Below are 20315 nucleotides of genomic sequence, written 5' to 3'. Positions count from 1 at the left end.
GTGACCTATAAGCTCTGGAGAGGGGGGTGGACCCTGCCCGGCCCCCCGCTGCTCAGGGTGGCTGCTCTGAAGACCAGGGGGCAGGCAGAGGGCAGCGGCAAGGGCTCCCTGTCCTAAACAGCCCCTCTCTCCCGGGCTCACTCTAGGCCAGCGGCTGCTGCATTCGAGCCAAGAGGAAATACTTCGCCAGCTGCTCTCCTGCAGGCAAGACCAGCCCTGGGTCTCTGCCCCCTCCTCCTGTAAACCCCGGGTGGCTCCCATGAGGCAGGACAGAGTGACACCAGGTCCCGGTAGGGGGACACTGGAGGCCGGCGGCCCTTCCCCTAGGGCGCCGGAGGGGTGAGGCACGGTCCCCAGGCCCTCTCACCCGCCTGCCACAGGCCTGAGGCAGAGCAAAAACCTCACTTTGCCGGCTTGGCATTTCTGAAGGGTGACACAGACGCCGGGGCCTTTTTGTGTGAACAAACACTCCCGCACCAGCGTGCGGGCTGACAGCATCTCCCCACAGCTCTGGCTGCCAGCGCAGGCAGAAGGCAGAGCCGGGGGCCCAGAGCACGCCATGGTCTGGCCTGTGGGACAGTGGGATGGTGGGATGCCTCTGACCTGACCTTCACCGGCCCCTTCCCCCTCTGTGAAGTGCTGGCCCAGCCCCCCTCCCCCCCCCCCCAGGAAAGAGACTGACCCGGAGTTACTGGGGCAACACCCTCTGCTCCCCCGGGGCAACTGGCCCTTTCAGAGCTGTGCAGTCAGGGGGGTCCTGCCACTGGGCAGGGGTCCCGGCCTGCCTATGTCCCCCCATAGGGCTGCCATAGGGCTCCTGCACAGAAATATGGGGACTGTGGCCTTAGAGCCAGAGGGGCTGGCGGGGGGCCGAGGGCAGGGGAAAGGAGTCCGCGTGGGAAGCAGGGTCCACGTGAGACCCCCTCCAGCTCCCAGAGTTAACTGGGCCTCCTGAGATCCATTTTTAATAACCACATTCTCCCTGATGGTTTCTGGCCTGTCGCAGCTCTGGGCTCCAGGCCTCATGCTGCAGACCCCCCAACCCTCACCTCGGAGGCAGTGGGGCCTGGGGAGTGTGGTGGTGCCCTGGCCTTGCTCTTGGTACACGGGGCCCACGGCCGCCCCGCCTGGGCTGTCCTAAGTTGTACCTAAGTCCTGCTTCCAGACGGCCCAGCAAGGGCCCCCCAGAGCCCACCTCCTGGGAGCTGGCGAGAAGCCCCTGTCTCGGTGGAGGGAACACAGCTGGCACGTCCCTCACATTCCCTATGGGATGAGGGCCTGGCACTTGGAGAGGCCACAGCCCAGGGAGTGGCAGGGGTTTGGAACAGGCCTCGGCCCCACCCTTGGCCTCTGGTGGGTCCCCAGGGGGAACCAGGTGGGGGTGAAGGCCTTGAGCGGGACCAGGCTTGTGAATTAGCCCTCTTTCTATTCTCTGGAGGCTGCAGGAACATTCCACAAGGTCCACATCTTGGTTCTGCTCAGGGGGCCAATCAGAGGCTCTGAGAGCAGTGGGGCACTTTGTGAAGGAGGTCCCCGATACCACTGCCGCACACGGCCTCCAGGCTCGGCCACAGAAAGGAGACAGCAGAGAGAGCTTGGCCCCCGCTGGCCTGTCCCCTAGGAACCCTGGGGTGCACAGCCCAGCGGGTGGGCACCCTGGGCTCCCCAGCTTCTCTCAGGAAAGCCCAGCGGAGTCGCCGAGGCCCCGGGTGCGAACAAGCGACCCTGCTCGCGCTGTCCCAGGGAGCATCAGCCCAGGGAAACTGAGGCCTGCAGGCCAGAGGCTGAGCCGGCCGCGTGAGCGCGCATGAAAGCTGCCAGCAGCTGCCCTCAGCTCTGGGCTCCCCAAATGTTAGCGGGAGAAGCAGAGGACGGCTGGCTCTCCAGGGAACAGCTGGGTCCTGGAGAGCACCAGGGCGGGCTGGGGGGAGGCTCAGCCCCTTCGGCCACCGCCCGGGGAGCGGGGGAGGGCCGCGGTCACCAACGGCGGCCGGGCCAGACCACTCACGCGCTGCCCACGGCACACTGCTATTAGCCCGTTTCACAGGTGAGACGTTCAGATGAGGCCCCCTGCCCAAGACCACACAGGGGCTGGTGGCAGAACTGGGAGCTGACCCAAGTCTGCCCCCTGCTCTGGGTGTCCTCCCAGCCCTGGACCGGGCCTGGGCTTCACCGGCCAACCAAAGCCAGCCTGCAAGAGTGGGTCCCCTCATGGACCTGATCTCCACTCCCCACCCACCCTGACACCTGAGTTTCCTTGAGCGTGGTTCTCCGGACGGCAGAATCACCCGGGAGCCTGTTTAAAAGGGCCACTTCGGTGGAAACGGCCCAAACCCTCTCAAGTCTGCATTTTCCACACTCCCAGGCAACACATAAAGCCTACTAGACCTGGAGAGCCGCTCAGGGCCACGCTGGGGCCTGGGGTGCCTCCTTGGAGAAGCTCTCGGGTGCCCCAGGGGGCTGTCAGATCCACTTTGGTACAGAGATGCAGTTGAGGCCCCAAGATACAGACAGCAGGCCTCAGCCCACCAAAGCTGCCCCACCCCAGCAAAGTAGCCAGCCTTGATGAAAGGGGCATTTGGGAGACCCCCCCCTCCTCGAGGTGGCCATGACCAGTCGCTGGCAGGACCCGGGAGCAGCCGTTCACTGAAGGAGGGCCCATCCAGGACCTACCTGGCCTCCACATCCCCCTGGAGGCCAGGACCCCCAGGCCCCCTCCCCACCTTCCCCTGGGAGCCTCTGGAGGCTGTGCCCAGCCCAAGGAGAGCCTGGGGTCCTGCGGATCCAGGAGGCAGGCCAGTCAGGGGCTTTGGGGAGAGCAGCTCTCATGCACTTAGCACATCCTCAGCCCGTGGGGCCCAGGGTGTGAGATCTGGGCCCCCGCCTCTGGCCTGCAGGTGTTTGGGTAGGGGGTGGGGCGCGTGCACAGCACAACTATTGTGGAGGGCTGAATGGTGGCCCCTATGAGATGCATCCACACCCCAGAACTTATGCAGAGAAAGGTCTTTGCAGGCGTAACCAAGTTAAGCATCTTGAGATGAGCTCATCCTGGATCGCTCCAGGTGGGTCTTAAATCCAATGACAAGTGTCCTTAGAAGAAAAGGGGAGGACGCACAGGGGGCCGAGCCACGTGAACACAGAGGCAGAGGTTGGAGGGGAGCAGCCACAAGTCCAGGGATGCCAGGGACCCCAGGGTCTGGAACAGGCAGGAAGGATCCTCCCTTAGAGCCCCGCAGGAGTGCAGCGCCGGGCACCCTGGTCTGGGGCTCCCAGCCTCCAGACCAGGATGGAGGTTTGTGGTCATTTGTCCTGGACGCCGCAGGCACCGAGCAGCTCTCAGGCTGGGCTGGAGGGGCGTCTCACACGGGGTTCGTGGAGAAATCAGCCTTTCTGATAAGGTGGGTGCCTCTGCTGGTCTAGCTGCCGGGGGGGGGGGGGGGGGACGGGGCACCCAGACAAGATCCACTAAGGCCCAGGGCCCCGGAGCCCCCAGCGCTGGCAGGGAGCTCCGAGCTCTGCACGAATGACTTGGTCAGAACCCCAAGCTCCTTAGAGAAGGACCCAGGGGAACAGCCGGTTAGGTGACCGCCACGGGTAAGGGGAGCAGGGGAGGCGGGGCTGGGGGAACCAGGTGCCTAGCCTGGGTCAGAGGCCTCCCTGGGCTCGTCCTGTGAGACGGACCAGAGGGACGTTTGGGATTCTGCACCCCCACTTCCCTGCCTTTCTGTCTCCCCCGGGTCGGCAGCTCAGGCCACGCTGTCTCTGGCATCCCCATCACGCCTGCGTCTCCCCACGCCCCTCACGCTGGCCCGGCTGCCGAGCCCCATCAGCTGGCGGGAAGGGCCCCTCTCTGAGGAGGGCAGAGTCTCTGGACCCGATACGCCAGCCAGCTCGCCTCCTTCCCCTGGGCAGCCTGGGATTGAGTGTATGTGCACGGGCAGTGCCAGGGTACACAGGGGTCAGCGGGGACAGGGGGGAGGTGGCGCAGCGGGTGCCGACCCCACAGGTGAGTTGAGCGTTCGGGGCCTTTCCCATGCAGATTCTGGGCTGATCGGACAGCCCTGCCCCAGACCTTCCCAGACCCGGCTGGTTTGCCCTTGAGTGCTTCCCGCCCCCCGCCCCGAGCCTCCCACCCACGGGGGGCTGATGCACAGTAGGAGCTGAGGAGACAGGTGAGGAGCCTGCTCTGTGGGGGCGGAGACCCCGGCATCGATGCCCCAGAGGCTGCTGGGAGCACCGAGGGGGTGGAAAGAAGGCAGGAAGAAGAGCCTCGAGGGGCCGGTGGGGACAGGGGTGGGCACCCTCCCCAGACCACGGTGCCTGGGAGAACACACATCCACACCCACAGGGGCCTGGGCCAGGCTCAGCGGCCGGGAGCCCAGGGGCTCTGCTGACCTCAGGGCCCCTCTCCACAGCCCAGGCTGCCAGTTCCTTGCTGAGCTAGGTGACCGCAGCCTCCTTTGTCCCCTGTGCCGGGCGGGCGGAAGGGACAGAAAGCTCCATTCGTAGCTGGCTGGCTGCTGTCGCTGGAGCCAGTTCCCCGAGCCCTTCCTCCCTGAGCTGTGCCTGTTACACAACAGACCTAAGAATAATCCAGAGGGCGGGCAGTGCAGGGGGGACGGAGCCGTCCTGCCTCCCGGGACCCCTCAAGCTGGGGGTGGGGGGGAGGGCCGATGGCACAGCAGCCCTGCTTCCGCCCAGGGCCTGAGGCCGTCTGGAGGCGCGAGGGGCACCGGGGTTGCACCCACCCCCAGCACCTGGGAGACCGGGTAGTCCACAGGGTCCCGGCGCCCAGGGGCTGGCCGGGCCCCAAAGGCTCAGGGCCATCCGTACCCAGCGGTCCTTGGGGTCAAAAGGCCCGACCAGGCCTGCGGCAGAAGCTGCTTTTCCGGTGGGTGTGATCCCGAGCCCCCGATGGCCGCGCCCTCCCGGCGCACAGGACCCGGGGGGCTTCGGTGGACACGAATGCAGAACGGGGCGGGGTGGGGGAAAGGCGGCCCGGCAGGGACAGGGGCGCCCACCGGCAGCCCAGCCCGTGCCCTGCCCTTCGCTGGAGCAGGTGGCAGGCAGCCTGTCAGTCAGGCCAGACTCCCTCCCTTCTGGGGAGCAGGCGGCGGGCGGGTGGGACAGGTCCCAGCTAATGAAGTAACAGAATGTGTACAAATGGGCCCATAGTTCTTCATCTACTGCAGACGTTAAAAATTAAAATCCAATTACAGCTCCCACTGTCAAACCTGGCTCCTGCCACGTAAACCAATCCGTGCGCGTGGAGGGAGGGGGAGGTTATGTAACCTGAACTCCCGGCTTCAGGGAGGGCCCGGGTGGGCCTGACCCCCCCCCTCCACCCCACCAGGAGGGTCCTGCAGGGGGTCAGAAGTCCCTCTGGCACCTGTGGGACTCCACAGACCCGGCTCAGACACCGGAGGGGGAGGTCCCTGCCCGATCACCTTCAGGAGGGGCCACTTCCAGCCCACCGGATACCTTCCCTATGCTCCTAACTGTCCCCTGACGGCAGCCCCAACAGCTCTGCTGGTGGCCGGATGACAGACCCCACCCCAGCTCCGTGCACACTTCATAGCTCAGGTGGGCCAGGGTCCAAGACGTCCAGGCCACCCGGCCCACCCTCTGGGAAGCCCCAGGTACGGTAGGCCTGCCCACACGTGCTCAGGCCGAGTCCCCCCACCTCAACCCCAAGAAGTAGCCGCTCTCTCGCCTCCCGGGGCGAGCCACAGCTTTGGGCCAGGACAGGGTTACTGACATGCTCAGCCTCGGGGAAGGGGACTGTGAGGGCCCCTCCATCAGCCAACGGCACACACCCCGCCTGCCACATGCCGGCCTCCTCTCCGGAACCCCCGGACTCTCTCCATAGGGCCCCGCACAGGATGTGGCCCTGGGTTAAGTACAGACGAGGGGGTTGCTGGGGGCCCCAGAGCCACCTCTTCCGTTACACCCGGCGGGTGACCAGAGCTGGGTCCTGGGGTGGACAGGCAGGCTCCTCACCCCACTTCTGACCCGCCCCCCCAGTCTGTAGCGCCTGAACTCCCCTCCACGGCTACGGCTGCCTGATTAAGTCTTTGGGCTCAAAAGACCCTGCTAGGACTCAAACGGGCTCATGACAGAAGCGTTTCGGCACGGTGGCCCAGGTGTCAGGAGAGCTGAGCATCACCTCTTAGAGATCAGGGCATAGGGCACAGGGAGGACACAAATGAGGTACAGTTCCAGGGATGAGGGGTGGAGACAGCCATGGGAGAAAGGCCACCCGGGTGGGGAGTCAGTGGTCATTCTGTCTGCCTCAAGGGTCACTGGGTGTGTGGGCGGGGGGGAGGCCTCTTGTTCCCCCCCACATCTTCCCTCCGCCGGCTCCCAGAAGCATCCACCTCCCCTAAGAAACGCCCCGTCGCTCTGCCAGCAGGCCCTGAACTCCAGAGCAAGTACTGCTTCCCCAGCACCAGCGCCAGCACCCTTCGGACAGCCTGGGTAGGACCATCCCAGAGCCCAGCTGGGTCCCCTGTGGGGGCAGGTCCCCCACACCCCAGCCCCTGCTGGTCAAGGGCCAGAGAGTCACCTGCAGCCAAGCGGACGTACCCACTCCAGGGAACCACATCCCACCCAGCACCTCACCACAGACCCAAATGTCTGGGGTGCTTGGGCTCCATCCACATCCAGTGAGGGGACAGGGCGCCCTCTCCGGGCTCAGCAGGGCGCAGTCTGAGCACAGGGTCACAGCCCCAGCGCGGTATCCACCCTAAACCTGGAGAGCAAAGTTCGCAGGGAGGTAGCCCCAGATGCCTCCGCGCGCACCTGCGGCCCCCAAGAGAGCCCAGGACCCCTCACCTGCCCCCGCGATCCCACCCCGCCCCCTCCAAGATCGGAGCCCTCCCTCCCGGGTCCGGAGCTCGGAGGCCCCTGGCCCCACCGCTGGCGGGCCGAGGCAGCGGGGCGCCCCCTCTCCGCGCGGTCCCGACCCGCCCCGAGCAGCGGCGCCCCCGCGCGTCCACCGAGCCCGGGCGCAGCACCAGGGGCGGCGCGGCACCTACTGTGCTTCCGCGGGGCGGCTCCCGCGTCCATTGTCTCCGCGGCGGCTGCGGCTGCGGGGGGCAGCTGCGGCGGGGGCGCCTTCAGCAGCCGGCCTCGGGCTGGGGCTCGGGCGGCATCGCCCCGCAGGCTGGGCGGCCCGCGGCGGGCTGTGCGCGCTGACACTGCGCCCCGTGGAGGCGCCGCGCGCGAGGAGAGCGCTGTCACTCGTGCCGCCCGCACCACACCCCCTGCCCGCCCCGCGCGGGGAGGGGGCCGGGGGCGCGGGCTCGGCGGCGGGCGCTGAGCCGGGCGCGGGGCGCAGAGTCGAGGGGCGCGGGGCGCAGAGCTGGGCGCGGGGCGCAGATCGGGGCGCACGGTGGGGCCAGCAGGCTTTCCCCGCAGAGATGCGGCCTCGTCGCTCCCCCTACCTCCCCCTACACGCCCCTCCGCTTGGCCCCAGGCGGTGGGACCGGGAAGGGGGCGGACCAGATCGAGAGCCGCTTCCCCATCCAGGGGCCGGGCGCTTGTGGAGCAGGTGGCTCAGCGCAGCAGCGAGACAGGGGTGTTTGCCAGGCTCTACCCCTCCCCCAAGACGTAAGGTGGCAAGCGCAGAAACCTGCGTAAGTATCTGGACCCGGTGGGCAGATCCTCGGCCGGGCACTAGGCGCCCCTCAGTTCACACCAGCGGGCAGCGCCCTGGGTGGGGGGAGGGGCGCTTAGCGCTGTCTTGGAAATGTGACCCCCGTGCTAGAAACAGCACCAAGGGCAAAGTGGGGGCTGGCCCACTGCCTCCCCTCCCCAAACTGGCCTCGTGCCCCGAGGGGGCCACGACCTCAGCATATGTCCCCCTCACGCAGCTCCAGGTCTCGGAGGGCCCCGAAACCTGCCGCAGAGACAAACCCCGAACGCTTGGGGGCCCTCCCTCATGGGACCTTCCCATCAGACCCGGTTTCCTGGGATTCCCCCACCTCTGCCCCCACCCCCCACTCCCTCCTGCAGCAGGTGGCAGTGGAGGAGGGGGGAGGCAGGTCAAGAGAACGTGTCCAGCTGGGCAACGGTGTGCAGAGGCCAAGACTCCCAGCAGCTGGCCCTGGGCTACCTGACAGCAGGAGACAAGATGCAGAATCACGTCCAGCCCCCCAGAGACCCCCAGTTACCCTAAGTTAGCCTCAGCCCCCCCACAGACCCCCAGTTAGCCTCAGCCGAACCCCTCCCTTCTCCGGGCTTCAGTGGCCCCGGGTATAGGACCCTCCGGTTTCTAAGGTTCTCTGCACCGCCCCCCCCCCCGACAGTCCCAAGCTAGGGGCTGCTGCTGTGGCCTCGTCCCCGCCCCCACCCCTGACAGCAAGAGCTGGCCTGAGTGAGAGGGCAGACCCACATCACACGGATGGGTGACGGAGCCTCTTGGAGCCTTCAGGAGCCACACTCAGGCCAGGACGAGACTCCCGCTTAGGGCCCCGTGACCTTCTGTGACCACACCGTGGGTACCCACACTCCTCAGCCTCAGAGACATCACCGCAGCGGCCGAGCCGGGCCTCCTTCTGCCCTTGGCTCATCCCCGGGCTCTCCAAGGCTTCCCCAGACGGACAGCCCTGAGTGCCCCCGCCGTCCCTGCCCGGCTGAGAGCCCTGGCTGGGTGCAGGCCAGAGTGGGCAGCACCTCCAGCCACACCCACCTGCACACCTCCCCCCGCCCCCCCCACAGCATGGGGCTCAGCCAGGGGGAGGAGGTGGCTCGCCTCTTGGGGACACAGACGTCAGTCCTGGGGGCAAGGCTGCCTGGGCCACGGCAGGATCCCAACAGGCCTTGGGGATGCGGCCCCAGGAGGAAGGAAGGGCACCCACACCGTCTGTGCCCGGAGAACAAGGCCCGGGGACAGACAGAGATGGAAACCAAGGGTGACAATGAGAACAGACAAACAGACGACACTGGGCTCCTCTCCCTCAGAGCCAAAATTGAGATGCAAATTGGAAACCACCAGGAAAGAAACCTCCATTCTGAGCCAGAGACACCAAGCATTTCAAGAAGGAGGGCGAGGGATGCGTGGGCAGGCGGGGCTCAGGGCCTCCGGGCCGGCTGGCCACGCAGCCAGAGAGAGGCCGTTGCACACGGTGGATGATGTGTACACGGGCCCACTGTGACCACCAGGTCCTCTGCAAGTCGCCCCGGCAGCCAGGACGGCCCGCCTGCCCCCACAGCCCTCCATCGCCCCCACGGAGCACAGTCCTAGCCAGTCTCCCAGACCCACTCTGGCCCCCCGCCTCCCCCAGGCTCACCCCACCCGTGCTCCTGGAACACAGGCCTGACCAGGCAGTTCCGGACTCCAAACCTTCAAGGGCTCCACTCTCGGGTCATGCAACATCAGACCCTCCAGCCTGGCACCCAGGGGGCCCAACTGCCTGGTTTCCAGGACCTAGAGCAAGGGTGCCTCTCTCAGGAAGCCTTCCCCGCTTGCCCTGACCCTCGAGCTCGCCCGCTCTGAGACCGCACCGTCCACGGTCTGAGCCAGAGAACTTCACACGCCTTGTCACGAGGGCCTTGCCCTTGTTTTGAGTCTCGCCGCCCAGATCATGAGGTCCCTGCAGGCAGGGCAGGGACCACGTGCCCACTGCTCTCCCTACACACGCCGGCTGGGCCCAGCTTCGGGCAGCTCAGGCGTGTGTCTGCTCGGCCTTGGCGGAGAGGAGTCCAGCCGGACTGACCCGCTGCCCCGTGTACACGAACACTGTCCCCATGAGTGGCGCTGCCCGGCTCCAGCAGTAACGGGCGCCGGGGGACAGCAAGGACACACGGGCCCAGAGAGGCGTGCATGCAGGCAGCCAGCGGCACAGCGAGTGCGGCCCGCGGGCGGGGGGGGGGGGGGGGGGAGGGGGCCAGCGCGTACGCGCCGAATCAATAAGCCTAATTAGGTAAATGTGCAATTCTCGACCGGCTAAATTTAGGAAGTGTGTGTTTCGCTTTTCAGCAGCATCTGGTCTTAAGACGTCCCGTTCTCAATCAGAACTCAAGACAGCGTACGGGGATCAGACCTCCGCTCCCCCCGGCTCCTGCTTCTCAGGGAACGCACAGCCTGGAGCCTGGGAACAGCCCTGGTGCCACCAGGCATCTCCCATGGGCACGGGTTTGGGGGGGCGGGGGGAAGGTGTGGGCAGCCTGGCCCCCGGCGCAGGGCCGGGCTGAGCCACCAAGACACCCCCCCACCAGGCATTTTCCTGTCTAGGTGGTGCCCACCGGAGGAGGGGTGAGGACCCATCCCCGATGAACCAGAGGCCTTGAAAGGCACTGCCAGCCCTCAGGGATCATTGCCTCCCAATACCACCTTTTCTTTGAGGGGGACACTGAGGCACAGAGAGACGGCCCCAGGTCCTGGAAGACCAGGTATCCGGCCCCCAAAAGGCCTCTCTCACTGGACAGGGGTGGGTATTTCCATCTAACTCTGGTAGGACAGGGAAGGGCCCATAAGCTGGGTCAGGGCTGGGTCGAGCCACGTCTAGTATGACCATCCACACGGTCAGAGTCTCAGCTCCTCCAGGCCAGCCCAGACCCCCCCGGCAGGACAGCCCAGGTCTAGAGGGTAGGGGGTGGGAATGCTCCATGATGCCGCGGCCCCCGCGGGGCAAACCCACCGCAAGGTACCCAAGACAAGAGAAGGGTGGAGGCGGGTGGCGGGAAGCACGCAGGGGGTTGGGGAGAAAGTGGTCTCCGAGCCCTGCAGTCCGCGGGCCGCGGGGAGGTCCCAGGGGAGCTTGGGAAGGAGTGGGGTCTGGACACCGTGAATGGGGGTGACCCCAGGTGAGAGGGGACCTCCCGTCTCTGGGGCCAGTGGCCACACTCAGAGAAGAACACGCCCGCCCGGCCGGGTGCCGCGCTGCCTGGCCACTGCCCGTCTACTCTTTCGGGGCCGGCTGGAAAGAAAGGCCTGGAAGACCGTTTCACCCCACGGGCCGGGGCCGGCTCTCGCTGTTCTCTCCCTGACTGCTCCGGGCACAGAGGCCTTTGCCAGCGCATGCCGAGTGCGGGCACACGGGGCCAGCCGGGCTCACCCCCACGCCTTTCCTCGGCCTGCCACAGGGACAGGGCCGGGATGCTCCCCTGGCCCCAGGGGGAGGGAGGGAGGAGGGGCCCTCACCTTGGTCCCTCTGAGCCCAGCAGGCAGTAAATTCCACCCTGGGCTGGGCACAGCAGGAGCCCCAGGGTCAGGCGGTGCCCGGACCCGGCCTCCTTCCTGGAATCGGCAGGTGTAGAGCCCCCTTGCCCTCAGGCCCTACAGCGAGGAAGCTGCTCCCAGCGCTGCCCTCCCCAGGCCCCCGAAGCAGGGAGCCCTGTCAGGGGACCCCCTTCACAAACTGGGCCCCTCCCAGTCCCTGCACAGCGTGTCCCCCACCTGACAAACACCTGCCCAGCGTCCGGTCCCAGGGAAACCCACGACAGCTTCTGTTCGGCTTGATGTCGGCTGGGCTGGCTCCCTCTGGCCGGCCAGGGTGCTCAAAGAGCCAGCCCCCAGCCCGGAGGAGTCCCAGGCCCAGAGCCCCAGGCTGCGGGCTCCCCGGGCCTCACTGAGGAAATGCCCCAAGACCGGGTTCCTCCCTGCAGGACCCCCCAGCCACGGCACCCCCGTGGCCTGTCCACCGGCCTCCAGACAACCTGTGGACCACGCCCAGCTCCATCCCTGCCTTTAACCAGTGACCCCTTCCCTTCTCCCTGATGTGGAGCCCCCCTTCCTGGCCCAGCCCTGGACCCCTTGCTTCCCCGCGGACTGGGCAGGAAGGTCTCAGTCCGTCTGCCAGCAAAGCCAGGTCTCTGTCCCAGGGCCCAGCACAGCCCTGGCACATGCTGGACTCCAGGCACGGGGTGGGCGCCCAGGACGTAACAACTCATGGCTGCGTTCACCCAGCCTGGCCAGGACTCGTGACAAGAAGAGACTCCTGAGGGGAGCGTGTCCCTGCCCAGGGAGTGACGAGCCCAGAGCTGTCATTGGCCAGGGAGCTGGGCCGCTTCCCCCAGCCCCGGGTGGCCCTGAAGGTGAGCGCACGTCCAGCCGGCCTGGGAAGACCCTCCCTCCTGCTCCAGGCAGGACTGATTCTGGAAAGGCAGCAGGGAGGCCACGGCGTCCTACCCGCCCCGCTCCTCCCGGCGCTCGGCAGCAGGCTGAAGGCGGGAGCTTCAAAGAGTTTGGCGAACACGGCAGATGCCATTGCACGCAGCGGGAAAGACACGCGCCTCCAAGGAAACAGCCAGGGGCTCAGACCCAGACGCGTGCGCAGGAGGCTTGCCCGCGACATTATTTATGACAGCAAGCACTCACAGGTTTCCTAGACGCTCGTGGTGGCTGCAGCGGCCACATTCATCGGACCGGGAGGCAGCCATAAAATTCAGGCTCCAGGGGCGCCTGGGGGGGGGGGGGGCTCGGTCGGTGAAGAGGCCGACTTGGGCTCAGGTCACGACCTCGCGGTTCGTGAGTTGGAGCCCCACGTCGGGCTCTGTGCTGACAGCTCGGAGCCTGGAGCCTGCTTCGGATTCTGCCTCCGTATCTGTCTGCCCTCCCTCCCCCCGCCACTCATGCTCTGTCTCTCAAATACACGTTAAAGAAATTAATTTAAAAAAATCAGACTCCAGAGGAAAAGGCAGAGGGTTGGGGGGAAGGTAGACCAAGCCCCGGGGAAGGGCTCCTCGGGGTCGGCGCAGCGTCTGGAGCACAGAGCCCCGCGCACGCAAAGCCCCCACGGAAGGTGCCGGCAGGGGTGACAGATTCCGTCCCTTCTCCACATTTTCCCGTATTTTCCAAATCATCTCCTCCGACCAAGTTTTGCTTCTTGCTTTCATGTTCAGGCAGGAAAACAAGAATTAAAGCAAGGTTACCAGCACAGAGCTGGCAGGAGGTCCCAGGAGCAGGGGCAGTGGATCCGAACACACTTTCAAGTGGGAAGGCGCCCGCGTCAGCACATCCTGCCCCGGCCTCGTGGACACACGTTGGCTTCCCCGCACCCCCCCCCCACCGCCCCCCCCCCACCCCCCGCCACGGCCTCTCCAGCCCCAGCTCTGTAAAGACACAGGCCTGGATGCACACCGTCGGGGGCAGGGGAGCACCAGGACTCCTCTGCTCCAAGCCCCGCTGAGCCTCAGCAGCCCCAGCCGTGCACTGGGGATGCCCTGGCTTGCTGGCCCCGCCCACGCACACAGGTGCCCGGCAGGGCTGGCTGGCCCTCAAAGGCCTGGGGACGCAGGAGACCAGCAGCTCCCGGTGCACACACGCCCGTCCACCCAAGGGACCTGGCCATCTCTGCACCCTTGGCCCGTCGGGTCCAACCCTAGGACCTCGCACACCCAGCAGCGTCCTGGCCCTCCTGCTGATCCTCCCCAGGCTGAGCCCTGTCTCTGGGAATCTTGCTGTGTGAGCTTGAGTTAGTGACTGAGTGTCTCTGAGCGTCACTGAGCTGCATTAGCTCCTCAGCACACGCTGGCCCCGCAAGGGACCCAGGCTGGGCGGGGCCCACGGAAAGGAGGGAGCCGTCCTCAGCATCGATGGCTCAGCATCCCGGGTCCAGTGTCCCCCCCCCCCCCCCCGCCCCTAGCGAGCTGTCCGGCTGCTCCAGATGGCCCGTCCTCACAGACGTGAGCGCACAGAACACTGGGCTCTCCCATCTCAGCCCCATCTGTGCACCGGGTGGAGAAAGGACACCACGGCTTGGGACTCCCCGCAAAAGAGAAGGGAGCTGCCACCACAGCCCCTCCTCACTGGCTGAACGTGTTGCATCTCGCAGGGGCATCCAGGAGGCTCAGCAACCCGGGGAGGCATCCATGATAGCCCCCAAGTCGGCAAGCATCCCCGGGATGTCCCTTAGTGCCAGGCCTGCCCTCACCACCCCGGCTCCTTTAAATTTTTTTTTTAACGTTTATTTATTTTTGAGACAGAGACAGAGCATGAACGGGGGAGCAGCAGAGAGAAAGGGAGAAACAGGCTCCAGGCTGCGAGCCGTCGGCACAGAGCCCGACGCCGGGCTCGAACTCATGGCCCGCGAGATCATGACCTGAGCCAAAGTCGGACGCTTAACCGACTGAGCCACCCAGGCGCCCCTATCCCCGGCTCCTTTAGAGAAGCCCTTTGTGGATCTCTTCTCCGTGTACGCCACATGGGAGCATGGATGAACCTGATGCCCCAGGCCCCTTGCACCTCCCAAAGCACAGACCCCAGCCTCCAAAGCCCTGGAGAGGGTGCCAGTCTGTGACCAGGTGGCCACGCCCACTCAGCCCCCACAGGAGCCTAGCCGCCCCCCCCAAACCACCAGCCCCCCGGCCCAGGAGAGGCCCTTTGTGTCTGTCCAGCCCAACTCTGCCTGTCTGGCTCCATCCCTTCCTGGCTGGCATCCACGACCCCAGAGGCGTGAAGAGGCCGACTGCTCCCCAAACCTGGGAGCTCAAGTCTCCACCTCACCCCACTCTCTGGGTGCGGCAGGCACGGCGCCCGGCACCCCCAGCCCTTTACCTGTGGGAGGGGATTAACTGGCTCTCAACGAGACCCGTTACCACGGACACACGAGAAGTGGGGTAAGCAATCTGCCGTGGGCGCTGCCACATTTCCTGACACCGTCCCACTGGCTCTGGCTCTGGGGCTGGGCCCCATACGGCCCACCCCGCCCCCAGCTCCGGCGGGTAGCTGGGTCTTCTCCCCCTCCAGAGTGGATTAAACCGGAACTTGGGGGCCAGCACCCCATCGTGGGCACGGTGGCCGTGAGTCCCGGTGAGGGCGGCCCAGAGCAGGTGCTGGGTGACGGCACAGGCTCCGTGCAAGCCACCGACCCAGGTCCCGAAGCCCAAGAGGCCAGGGCCCCAGAGCAGGCCCGAGGCACGCCCCTCCTGGGCACTGCTCCCCCCCACCACCCCACCCCCACCTGGGACAGAGCTGGCATCAGCCAAGCCAGGCGCCATGGCTCAAGGGAACCCAGACATACTTCAGTCCAAAGCCAGAAGGAGCCTCCCGAATGTCAGGGAGACACAGCCTGCAGCTGCCGACTGTCCCCAAACAGCCTCCAGGACAGGCTGACCTGCTTCACAGGCTTTGAGGCTATCTCCTGCCCTCTTGGCTGGAAAACCTCTCTTGTTTGGTGAGGCTGCCTCGGGGAGCCTTCCGGAAGGACCTCCAGGGCCAGACGGAGCACCGCCACCCTGGCCCTCGGCCCAGAGCCAAGCACGGGGCCTTGTGTCACACACCAGCATCGGCAAGTCAGGCGTGGAGGGGACAGAGAGCACAGGGAGCACCTCGAGGAGAGCACGAGGTGGAGACGGCAGGCCACGGGTGGGGGCCCCCTCCTCCGCCCCGCGGCCCTGCCCGGGCTCGGCAGCCTGCTCTGCGGCCACCGCCCTCTCCGGGCGTCCATTCCAGACTGAGCTGAGCAGCAGGGCCCAGAGCCTGGGCAGGGGGCAGTGGGCCTCGAGCAGACATGTCCCCTCGGCGGAGGAGACCCGTTGGGGCACGTCTGGGGAATGTGGGAGAACGGGCCGGGTCCGGCTCTTCGGGGCGCACAGAGCACATGCACACAACCCACTCCACACACACACACGCACGTGCACACGTGTGCACAGACCCTCGCGGGCGGGCGTGCCAATTCACGCCCACGCTCACTCCCACCACTGCTGTCCCGAGGGGCAGCCCCAGGGCAAGCAGCAGCCGGCCTCAGGGAGAGCGGGTCCGCGTGGGCACGCACCACCTCCCTGAGCCACAGGCCTCGCGGGGGTGAGGGTGCGCTCTCCTCCTGACCTCCCAGGAGAGCTGAGTCAGGGTCCGCCGCAGGCTGTGTCTGCCCAGGAGGAGCCAGAAGGAGCCGGAAGGAGGCAGGGCCCCCGCACGTGCGGGCAGAGGCTGCGCTGCTGGGACAGGGGACAGGCGCAGGGAGAGGACCGGCCGCACGCCTGGGCTCTGCCACACCGGTGGGTGCCAGCAGCCTCCGGGCACCCCCGTACCCTGGAGCAGTGGCTGCCGAGTCCGCGGCCGGCAGGGAGCAGCTGAGCCCAGGCCCGGGGCCCGGGGCTGGGGCCGGACACTCCCTGGTGGCCGCAGCTCAGCCCACCATGCCGGGTACTCAGGACACCGCGGCCGACGGTTCTGGGCCCCAAGGGGAGAAGCCCCCACCTCCCGGGGGAGCCCGGGCCCAGCCTGCAGCTCACAGCCAGCAGATCCCCGGCGGAACTCGGAGCAAATTATACAGCGGGAGAGACGCCGGAGCCACGTCTACGGGTGCAGCCGGCTCCCACCCTTCCCTCGGGCAAGGGGCTCTCACACCTGGCCAGGCTCACCTGTGCACCTGTGCACCTGCGTAAATCCAAACGCCGGAAGCGGAAACGCCTCGAACGGATACATGGTGGTGGTCGCGTGGCCAGATCCTTATCCGGCCGCCCACCCAAGATGCAAGCACTTCACAGCGTCTGCACCACTATCCCATCTTCCCGAAGCCAAGAGGCAGAGACGGTAGGCGCCAAAGCATCATCGCCCCACTCCAGAGACCACGAATGTCACTGCCAGCGGGCCACAGGAAGGCACAGAGGCGACGGGCCCCGAGGTGCCCAGAGCCTCCCTGGGGTGCGCAGCCCAGCTGTGCTGAGAAGCCCCAAGTCGGCCCAGGTTCCCAGGGGTCTGACCGAGATGGACGGGGCTGGTGGGCCGGCCGGCAGCCCCAAAGCGGTCTTCCTAAAAGGAAGTCTGTCCCATCTGCCGCCCCTTGCCCTGGCCCTTGAGGGGAGGGACCAGAGGAGCGGGCTTGCTCTGGCCCCTTTCCCCCACCTCCAGCCCTGGAGCTGCTTGCAACTTGCCTTTGCCTGAAGCCACTGGGAGCCGCCCCCTAGACCCACCCGAGGTGCCACAGTCCCCATTCAACTAGAAGAAGCCAGGGACCTCGGGTGGGGCCACCTCAGCCCCCCATCTCGGACAAAGACCACCAAAGACATGTCAACCTCGTGCACTGGGGACAGGTGCACACCAGCCACTCTTGCCATCACGCACGGGGCCCCCCACCCACGGCAGCCCGCCTGTTCCGAGGGAGCAGGCAGAGCTCGCTCTCCCGGGCGGAAGGCGGGGACTCAGAACCACCTCACTCACCCACAGGCAGAATATTGATGTTCAGGAAAAACTGTCCACTCTCCGGATTGGGCCCTGGGTCCTCCAGCGGGGGAGCCATCACGGACGGGTGCGGGGCTCTCGGCGGTGAGGGCAGCAGGGGAGAGGTGTGGCTGGCCTGGGTCACCAGCTGGGGCCAGCCACCCGAGGGAGGCAGGGAGATGCTGTTCTGAGGTCCCTCTGCCCCCGGGGCCCCTGGCGTCCCCCTCCGGAGTGGGGACTGGGCCTGTGGCTCATCACACACCTAGAGAGAGCAGGGCGGCGGGTGGGTGGGCGAAGCCTGGCCAGGCATCCAGGCCAATGCCAGGGTGGGGTTGCAGGGCACCGCTGTATGGCCGTCCTGCTCACCACCCCTCAGGGATAAACGGCCCCCCCTGGTGAGGAGTGGGTGAAGCCAGGGGGCTGGTGACCGTAGCAATGGCTCCATCACTAAAGAGTGACTGTTGTTCTGTGCTGGGACTTTTCCTGAACTCGATGAAGTTCAAAGGCAAAACAGGCAGCATTTCACAGACGCCAGCCAGCCCTTTCTGCCACGATGGTGCTGGAGGGTGCTCGCCAGCCCTGGGCCTCAGAGGGGTGGCCCCGGGCCACAGGAGCGGCCCGAGGAGGCTGCCCCTGGACCCTTTCCACAGCCCTCGGCTCCCACGGCACCGTCACCCCAGCCCGGCGGCTCAGGCCACCTGTGGGTCTATGCAGCAGATCGAGCCACTTTGGTGTCCGAGCCCGAGTGGCCCAGGCTCCACCTGCCTCCTGGCGCCCCCTCCCCAAGTCTTAGTCCCGCCGGCCTGTGCGCAGGCTCCTCTCCTACTTGGAGCCCCCACTCCATCCATCCACCTCCCCCACACACGCCGGACCAGCTCCTTCCAGAGACTTCTTCCTCCCTGGGAGCTAGAGAGAGGCCACAGAGGCCGAGGTGGGAGGCCACTGGGCCCAGGACAGAGCTTCTGGGCTTGGCCCCCGGGTGGACATCAGGATACCTGGCCCCTCCAGCCACCCAGAGCCACACGCTCTGTCCGAGCAGGCAAATGAACCGAAGGTGGGCAGGCCCTCTCCCGAGGTCCCCGTGGGTCAGGCTTAGCGCGTGACTCTCCTGAAGCCCAGGCCTCTGGGGCTCCCTCCGCCCCCCCGGGGGTCTATCCCTCCCTCACCCCCGCCTACTTCAGCCCCTCGGCCTCCACCCGGCCTACCCCATCCAAGACCAGCAACTGACCTAGAACTAGCCGGCCAGGAGCTCCCTGGGGTCCTACGCCCCCGAAGAGCACGGGGCGTGGGCACCAGGCAGCCCGAAGGCCAGGGCGCCAGGACTCACAGGGCCCCTCCGGCCCCAGCCCTGCTGTGCCTGCCACAGCCTCTCACAGGCCCGCCCTCCACGCCCGGTCACCCCTCCAGACGCCCTGGCTCCAGGTTCACCCGAAGCTGTGGGGTCCCCCGGCCCAAGCTCACCCGAGGCCGCCGGCCACACAGCCCACGAGGCCAGAGCGAGCTCCTGCCACCGTCTCAGCCGGCTACTGCCGGGTTCCGAGTAGGCACGGCGGCTTCCTGCTGCTACGGGAGCCCAGGATCCGTGCCTGAACACGTCTGCAAGCACAGGCCGGGCGTGGGGCTCGGCGGGACTGGCGCGGTAGAACCTAATTAGGCAACAGCACCACACCGCAAGCCGAGACAAGGCCGTTGAGGACCATGAGGTCAGCCGTTGGCACGGGCCCGGCTGCACCTTGCCGTGTGAGCTGAGCCCCTCACCACCCGCCCCTGCCCCTCAGACCACGCCAGGGCCCCTCGTGGCACCCCTCGGACACGCCCGGCCCCTACAGTCCACGGGCCTGCGGCGGGGTCAGCAGCCTTGTGGGGTGGGGGCCGCGGGTGGGAGGAGCCCCAGCTGATGGTGTTGTGGGGCTGTCCCCAGCCAGGCCTGCTCCTCCTCGCAGCGCCCCAGGCCGAGGAGGGGGGCCCTCTGGTGCCAGGCCTTCAGCTTGCTCAGACCCCCATCCAGATGCCAACGTCGAGTCCTGGGAACTGGCCACTGCCCACGGGTGACCGGTCATGGATGACATGGTTCAGTGCCAGGCTGGGTCCACTTGACCCCTGTCCTCCAGCGTCGGCCTGTTTAATCAAGGCATACAGCCCAGGCCCAGAGAGGCCAGAGAGCGGCCCAGCCCCGAGCCCAAGTGCCAAGGGCGCGGTGCTCATGCCCAGAGGTACGCCCACCTCCACAAAATGGCCAGCCCCCGCCCGCAGAGCCCCCAGAGGACAAAGTGGTTGCCGTTTGGCCTGCACTTGTCAGTCCGTAGTGCCCTGCCCACAGGGAGGGCTGGCGTGGGCCCTCAGTGACTTCCACCCCTGACAACTCGCCTCCAATGTCCGCAGCGCCCCTGCCGTGCCCTGCAGAGCGGCCGGCTGGACAGAGGAGTTCCCCGGGGGCCACCGCAAGCCCCGGCCTGCTCCCGACATCCTCTGTGTCACTCCACGGGCGTCCCCTAGCTCAGAAAGACCCCAGGGGTGGGGAGCCAGGCAGAGGTGGGAGCCCCGGCCTCTGGAGGCGGGGATGTATCAATAGGGCGTCCGCTCCTTCCCAGCCCCAGGCCCCACCGGCCACCAGACTCCAGACATCCCACCTGACTTTTTCTAGACCCACTGCCCACTTTCCCCCTGGGGTCCCACCCGGGCTGGACACCTGGTCTGAGGGCCTGAAAATCTCATACGATGAGGGACCTGGAAATCAAGGAGACGGTCTGCCTGCCCCTCAACCCCTTCCTCGTCTCGGGACCCAGTAGCCAGGGTCCTCCACTCCAGCCGTCCCTTCCCCCTGACCCCCTAGTGCTGCCTGACGGGTCTCCTCTCCAGCAGGGCACCTCGCTGCCCGCCAGCGCCCCCTGGCACCGGTTCCTACAACCTTGCCTCTCCAGCACAGCCACCGATGGAGGGGCCCCAGTGACGGGGAGGCAGGTCAGGGCGCCCCCGTGGCTGGCCAGTCTGAAGCTGGACCCTCTACCCACCCCTGACTTAGCGGATGAGAACACAGATGATGAGGGGGCCACTCAACCCCCCCCCCCAAGCTGTTGAGCCGCCCAAAGCCAGGCCGGGCACATCGCACAGAGAACCCAGCAGCCCTGACTCCGAGGCCGTGGCGGGAAGCACCCTGCCCCGGCCCCCTGCTCGCGGAGGGTGGGCAGGAGTGAGCTGGCCCAGGGGC

At 66.9% G+C, this 20315-nt stretch overlaps 1 protein-coding gene across 1 annotated transcript in view; it reads right to left on the bottom strand.

Annotated features, from left to right (window-relative positions):
• PLCH2 (phospholipase C eta 2) overlaps positions 1-18684 on the bottom strand; it is a 69044-nt gene extending 50360 nt beyond the window's left edge. The window contains exons 1-2 of the mRNA XM_023257976.2: positions 18569-18684; positions 17108-17369 (exon numbers count right to left, since the gene is read on the bottom strand). Of these exons, the coding sequence (XP_023113744.1) occupies positions 17108-17186 (79 nt within the window). The 5' untranslated portion in view covers positions 17187-17369; positions 18569-18684. The remainder of the gene's footprint in view (positions 1-17107; positions 17370-18568) is intronic.
• Positions 18685-20315: the final 1631 nt, after the last annotated feature.

This window comes from Felis catus, chromosome C1, assembly GCF_018350175.1.
Source record: "Felis catus isolate Fca126 chromosome C1, F.catus_Fca126_mat1.0, whole genome shotgun sequence".
In the NCBI taxonomy this organism is placed as follows: domain Eukaryota; kingdom Metazoa; phylum Chordata; class Mammalia; order Carnivora; family Felidae; genus Felis; species Felis catus.
The sequence above is the reverse complement of the archived record's forward strand: the minus strand, read 5'-3'. Positions and strand labels throughout refer to the sequence as shown.